Below are 7,798 nucleotides of genomic sequence, written 5' to 3' on the forward strand. Positions count from 1 at the left end.
CGGGTAACGTAATTAAGTAAAATAACTAATAACGTTAAAACCTTACGTATAAGTAAAGTAAATACATACAAATAAATACAAGTTAAACCTTATCTGTCGCTAGTAAAGAACAATCAAAGAAAATACAGTAAAACTTATCTGTCTCTAGTAAGAAGCAATCAAACTCTAAACACAGTAAATGTTATCTATCTTCAAATGTTATCTATCTTCTGTGAGTGATCCAGCATAATAACTCTTTTTATTGACCACAAAATCCAATCTACGACCTCTTGACCTTACTGACCCGTTGATAGAAGCTACCACTAAAACGATAGTTAAGTAGTTTCTGAACCATATTATATACTTTTCAAAATAAAGACCTTAGGAAAAACCAGAACCCAGGAATACTGTATTTTTATGTTATTGTTTTTAACCAATATAAATGGATCTGGATTAATATACATTAATATATTTGTGATCTGTCTAATTATATGTATATATATAGATACAGTATATATAGTTATTCGCATGTTTAGACATCTAAGGACAGTATCTTAAAGACATGAGATAGAAAATATAATCTGTCTTTGAAAATTTATAAAACTTACTAGTACAAGTATAATGGACAAAATGTAAGTTTAGCAGAGTGAATTAAAAATGATGATTTTTTTTCTGTTGTACTTGGTGTGGAATGTCAAAAAATATGCCGACATAAGGTGTTTAGGCCCATTGGCGGCATGATATGATATAAAGGTCAAATCAAGATCATCCAAATGCTAAAATTTTTGCGTTGACACATTTTATCTCAGGTTGGTAGCTTCAGAGACAGCATTTGATTGACCTTGATCTGACCTTTTTATTATGACATCATATAAGGTAACATACCTACTTTCCGACAACAGAGAAAACCAGGACTTTTGACTCAACCTGTATATATATATTTATATCAATTCATCAATATCACTGTAAAATGATGCATATTTTTTTTTCTAGATGCCGGGCATAGAACTGTATCTCAATTTCTTATTGTATTGATTATCCTGGCAGTCGCTGTAGTGGGCATAATGACGTACTTTAGCTATCGGTGGTTAGTCTCTATTCTTCAGCCAAATCACTCGGCCAACGACAATAGCGCCGCTCTAGTGACCACAACTTTACATTCAACAGAGCCCAGTAGCGCCCCCTCATTGAAAATAAGTCACAGTCTACCAGATATCAAGGAAGAACTCCAAAAACAAGTTCACTGCAAGAAAACAGCTCCAACACGTCAAGCAACTTTACCAAGTGTTCCAACACGCCACCAAACTTTCCAAAGACAGCTGCATATCTGCGACGTTCCGTTTGAAAGTATATATGTTTATATCAGTCTATTTAGTTAATGTGTTAATAATATTTACATAGAGTATACCTAATAACTGTGATGCCACATTTGAAGATGTATGAGTTTATATAAACTTTGTTAACGTGTCAATAATACTTAAAGCCCGAACACATCCAACTCACAATATGCGAGTCACGGGTTCGAATCCTTTCACACAACATGCCAGACCTTTCAGATTTGGGGGCGTTATAATGTAGCGATCAATCACACTATTTGTTGATAAAAGAATAGCCCAAAAGTTGCCTTCCATCTAGTCTACCACTTTATAGTTAGGGACGGCTAGTGCAACTAGATCTCGAGTAGCTTTGCGCAAAATTTCACAAACAAATAAAATAATATTTATATATTTACTAATATCCGTGACTTCCTATTTGATGATATGTACATATTAATAACATATATAGTGTATTTGATATTTACATGTCTCTTTTGAAGTTAATTTGGTTAACGTTGATATTCGCAAAGTACTACTTCAAGGTATGTACATTTATATTATGGGTGGCGCAATTCAGCGATACGATACGAGTATCGTATTGTGAAGGCGTGATACGACTGTATCGATACATCGTCCGATACGACACGATTTATGTATCTTCACTCTTAGAGTTATGACAGTCACACACACACACACACACAGACCCACAGACAAGACATGCCCTTTTAATATTATAGATAGACACAGACAGACACACATGTGTGTGTGTGCGCACGTGCGTGTCTGTGCATGTGTGACCACCATAACTCCAAGAGGAAAAAACCTTGAAACCTGAAATTTTGCACCCATACTAAGTGGACTCTGATGGTATGCACCTTGGTATTATTACTTAGCTTGTCCACGTGCGTGCGCATCTTTTTAATGAGGCAAGTTGGCGAAAAACCAGAAAGAAAAGAAGTGGTTTCTTATATTACAAATAGAAATCACAGACAAGCAGACACGCGCGTGTGTGCGTACGGGCATGCGTGTGCATATGTGCGTGACTGTGTATGTGTGACCGCCATAGCTCCAAGAGGAAAGGACCTAGAAACCTAAAATTGTGCGTACATACCAAGTGGACCCTGAGGATATGCAACTGGGTATTATTACTTATCCATGTGCGTGCGCGCATGCGCATCTTTTTAATGAGGCAAGCTAGCGAAAAACCACATAGAAAAGAAATGGTTCCTTATATAACGGCTTCGAATATATAAAAAGTAAGTGCGTTTTGGTAACAATGCGTTCCAACAATGGCTTTTATATCATATTGCTTAGAAACAAAAGTATATAGGTTATACTTATATGCTAAAATAGGTTCAGGATGTACTATCAACCCAATAACCCGAGCGAAACAGAGTACTTTCGCTGGTATTTTAATATAAAGAGTCAAAGTAGTCACTGCTTCGTGTGTAAAGTTATTTTTCATGTTAAGATTGAAAATACTTTTCTCCATCTGAAAATTAACAAATTTCTTTTGTGTAATCTTTAAAACCTCCAAATAAATATCCAACTTGTTTTTCGATAGATCTTCATATTTTATCTGCTATATTCACTACCCTAATTTGATGTGAAATCGGTCAGTTTGACCATCCTCGTAACCTCCATAAAAATACAAAATAAATCAAAATTATCATTTTTTTTCTTTATATAATTACTTCAAATTGTAGCAGGACAATTTTAGTAATATAGGTAATAAATTACAGATAAGTCTGTCAAAATTTGTAAAAAAAAGTGTTGGTAAAACTTCTATATCGTATCGGGACATCAATATCTAAATACGTATCGTATCGACTACTATCGTATCGTATCAGTCCTAATTTATATCAATCAATCTAGTTAACATGTTACTAACATAGTGTACTTTATGCCTGCAATGACTCATTTAATGGTATATAAATTTATGCCAGTTCATTCTTTTACCAAAAAATAGTAGGATTGACCGTTACATTATAACATTCCCATGGCTGAAAGGGCGAGCATGTTTGGTGGAACAGAGATTCGAATCCGCGACCCTCAGATTGTGAGTCAAGCGCCCTAACCCCTGGGCATGCCAGGCCTGTGAAATGTAACTGGATATTGTAGTTGATGTAGTTTTTTGTGTTGGGTAAAATTTTGAAACGGATTTAGTCTTCGTCAGAGTAAAACTTGATTGATATTCGGAAAATTAATCGATAGGGGGTGTTATTAAGATCGGAAAATAAAATGTTTTGCAAAGAAACGAGTAATGGATTTCAGTTCTTCCTTGTTAATTGGGAAGCACTCTTTAAAAAATTTGAGAACTTACACTGCTTTTATTGCAAGATATTTTACCACATATTTGCTTCAGTTTGCCAACTGTAAAATGAATACTAGCTAATAGCTGGGATTAATTTAAGATGGACTGGTTGGTATCCTGTCCATTAGAAATGTGTCATAATTCTCATCTGTTTGTGCCGCTAGAACTGAAGTTAAGTACAGACCGAATGTGCTTTTTAGGCTCTGATGGATTAACTTATTTCATATACCACTAATATAACGTTCGGGAAGAGGGGAGAGGGAGAGGAGACGACATTTATGTTTATATATGTGTGTATAATATACAGAATAACTTGGGATAGACTGAAGTCTATTCTAGTATTGAAGATGTAAATAACCTGAAATGTATACAAGGTTTTTGTATCTAAATGGAGAGGGAAGAGAGGATCCAATGATTTTACATTATTCGAATAGAATTAAAACCGTCCACTTTGGAATTTTGTTCAGTTTATAGTTTATTTTAGACATTGTCTTAATAAATCGCAAATTTTGGCAATATAAAACAATTTTTGTACTTTTATACTTTCTTATGACCTTGTTTTTTTTTTCTTTCACACCTGCTTATATCTTTCGTGAATTTTAACTTCTAGTCGCCTTGTTGCTTAATGATTAGCTGGCCTGGTTCATGGTTTGCGTCCTATTGTAAAATAAAATAATAATAAACGTGCTTTGCACATTGTGGCCTTTGTTATGCTGTAATAACAACTATCAAATCTCACTTTTTGGTCAGAGTAGAGTAGTCCAGGAGTTAGTAGTGGGTATTGTTGTTCATTCTTTAAGTTTATCTATTCAAAATTAGAGGTGATTAGGCTCAGACAGCTGTTGTGTAGCTTTGCGCGAAAATTCTAAATCAAACAAACAGTACTATTCGTCTAATTATCTTCCCCCCCCCCAAACACACAGGAAGGTTTTCAGTAAGAAATGAATTAATATCCTGTTCTGTATTTTAAAATATTAAGAGCTCTACTCTGACTCACCACTAAATGAAAATCTCGTATCATTCTTTGTTAATATCAGAACTTATAGAGGTTTAGTCATGATATATGTTTTTGTCTTGAAATATTAAAGTTTTTGATATTTTGCTTGAACTTTATTTTATTTCTACAGCGTATTTAACTTTAAAACATTAGCAACCATAGAATTAAATTACACAGTTATTATGTTATTGTAACTGTTTAGTTGGAAGCAGATGTCGGATAACTTGTGCAAACAAATGAGTTGCTGCCTTGTGCATTCTTTAAAAGCCACATATGAAAAACCTAGTTATTAATTCCTAAATAAAATTGCCAAATATCTATTTACAAACCGTGTCCATTTCACATAGTACTTCGTAAGAAGAAAACGTTGTTGTTTTTATTTATAGTTTGTAACAAAGCAACTCGTGAATCGCCGTCTGTCGGAGAGATCAAACCAGAGCTCTACAAGAAAGATTTGGGGCGGAAGGCGTCCACTGAAAGTAACAGTACACTGGAAGAAGACGGAGAACATGGAAAGCCATGTGGAAGAATCCACTTTACCCTGAGATATGATCAAGACATAGAAGGATTGGTCGTCAGAGTGAGAAACCTGTTGTTGTCGTGTAAACTGAATCTAAGAATATTTTATTTTTAGAGCAGATCTAATTATTCAGAAGTACTCCGATTTTATAATTAGATCAGTAAAACTTACATACACTTTGTCATAATCCAAGCAACAAAATAACCAGAGATTTCATTTGACTATTGAAGTATTGTTGAGATATATAAATATCTTTTATCTATGTGTTACAGTAACTGTCTGAATCAAAGAACCTTAGAAAACAAATATTTTGAGCCTGATCGTTATAAACCTGTAGTTTGTGTTTGTTTTTTCATTTTTTTATAATTATTCATTAACAAACATCTATGATTGATATTGTTCGTTTAAATGTGATATTCATAAAATCTGTATATTTTTATGTTTTTAACTTTGTAAAATAACATATTTCGTAACGTAACAAAAAACTGATGCTATACAAAGTCGAATCCGGTCACTGAACATGCTCGCCCTTTCAACAGTGGGGGCGTTATATTGTGGTGGTCAACTCCACTTTTCTTTGGTAAAAGAGTAGCCCAAGATTTGTAAGAGGGTGGTGTTGAATAACTACCTTCCCTCTAGTTTATCATTTCTAAATGAGGGACGGCTAGTGCAGATAGCCCTTGAGTAGCTTTGCGCAATTTTTTTAAACCAACAAACCCAGCCTTTGTTTCGATTGAGGGCTATTACTTAGTTATATTACTTGCTCAAGGCTTGCATCATAAACTACAAAGGCTTACTAGTATATTCGCCCTTTTACTTGTTTTTCCTTACTTACAAGACAAAAAGATGAAGGGGTGTATTTAATACGAGAAATATGGTATTTACAAAAATAATGGTGTTCTTTATCTCTTTACATATTCTGTGCAAGGCTCTTCCGTGTGACTGTTCTTCAAACGAGAATACAGAAGGTCCAATAGTACTTTCTGTTCTCTCCCAAATGTAAGTGATGCTGATGTGTTGCCTGTAGCTTCATGTACTACTGTACGATAATTCATCAGTAACCGTGGAAGATCTTGATCTCACGTTTTTTTATGTTCATCCGCATACATAGATGATCGATTTAACTGTGTGTAGTTGCATCTCTCAACCATTCCATCAGAAGATAGATGCTCTTTAATGACTTCTCTCTCTCTTTGACAGCCTCAGCCTGTTTTACAAGTTAGGGTCGTCTGGCTGTCAGATCTATTTGGACTACATATCCATTATCAATCTTATGATATTTTATATTTGTTCATTCTAAGCTATGAGAATATCTTTGGAGAAGATATCTTGATATTCCGTGAACAAGTCATGTGGTCTATGGCATACATCAGTTGTAATACCTCCACATCTCTGGTCATACAACTCTTGTAAATGAGGTGGTAAATTGTCCTTATGTGAGGATTTGACATCCGACTTCCTACCTTAAAGATGACCACTTCTAATGTACTTGGATGTGGAAATACTACCTGTACAGCTTCATATCTTGTACTGTCCAATCCATACTTCACTTGAATTTCATGGTTTGTTGTGTTCATGGTTCTAATGATAACATCTTCATTCTTCAGATCCACGAAATTGCTTCCAACCAATAACCCCTCAGATATGCTGGAGTTTGTGGTTATACTGTGCTTCAGCCACTAGATGTTAATTTATTCATAAGAAGTCCTGGTTTGAATATTTCACTTCTTGGTAGTATAATTATTGTCCTTCTTGTTGTCACTGGAAATTCAATCTCTAGTATACTGACTGAAGCTAGCCTACTCTTGCTTCTGTGTGACTGCATGAAGTCAATTCACAATATGCACTCCTCGATATCAGTTACACAAACTTCATGGGGTGTATAGAAATTTCCAACAGTAAGGATAACTTCTAACTTTCCTCTTGCTGGAACTTTATATCCACTTACTGTTTGCATCAATTAATTTTTTCTTCGTCTCTGGAGGAAGTTTCTCACTTTCATTATCAACTCATGTCGTAGCTATAAAACCAGTGTTAATCAACATCCTGCAAGGTGATTCATTAATAAACCCATGAACTCTTCGATTGGTTTCTTTAAATAATAAACTTATTCTCTCATATGGAGTAGATAGAGTATTCTCAGCTGGAGTTTGCCTCATAAGTCCAGTTAATTCTTGTTTTACAGTGTCTGGTTAGGTCTTTATAATTCACTTTGATCTAATTGGGCCTAAAGACTCATCCTTATGGTATTGTTTCTTTGGTTTGCTATCAGCTGTTGATTCCTCAATTTCTCAACTATAATGGTAATTATAGTATTTTGGCACTTGTGTATGAAGTTAATATCATAAATAATATTCAAAGTTAAACTGGTACACAGTTAAAAAACATTTTATTTAGGCCTATCTATGATCTTCAAAAAGATGACGACTCTACATGTTTCGACGTTACTCCTGAGAATGACGTTGTAACATCGAAACATGTAGAGTCATCAACTTTTTGAAGACCATAGATAGGCCTAAATAAAATGTTTTTAACTGAGTACTAGTTTAACTTTGAATATTATTTATGATATTAACTTCATACACAAGTGCCAAAATGCTATAATTACCATTATAGTTGAGAAATTGAGGAATCAACAGCTGATAGCAAACCAAAGAAACAATACCATAAGG

At 34.4% G+C, this 7,798-nt stretch overlaps 1 protein-coding gene across 2 annotated transcripts in view; it reads left to right on the forward strand.

Moving 5' to 3' along the window:
• LOC106474864 (synaptotagmin-10-like) overlaps positions 1 to 7,798 on the forward strand; it is a 64,248-nt gene that overhangs the window by 16,610 nt on the left and 39,840 nt on the right. For both annotated transcript variants that reach the window (XM_022380103.1, XM_022380106.1), the window contains 2 exons: positions 973 to 1,326; positions 4,993 to 5,186. In XM_022380103.1, the coding sequence (XP_022235811.1) occupies positions 973 to 1,326; positions 4,993 to 5,186 (548 nt within the window). The remainder of the gene's footprint in view (positions 1 to 972; positions 1,327 to 4,992; positions 5,187 to 7,798) is intronic.

The sequence above is a fragment of the Limulus polyphemus genome, unplaced genomic scaffold, assembly GCF_000517525.1.
Source record: "Limulus polyphemus unplaced genomic scaffold, Limulus_polyphemus-2.1.2 Scaffold143, whole genome shotgun sequence".
Taxonomy (NCBI): Eukaryota; Metazoa; Arthropoda; class Merostomata; order Xiphosura; family Limulidae; genus Limulus; species Limulus polyphemus.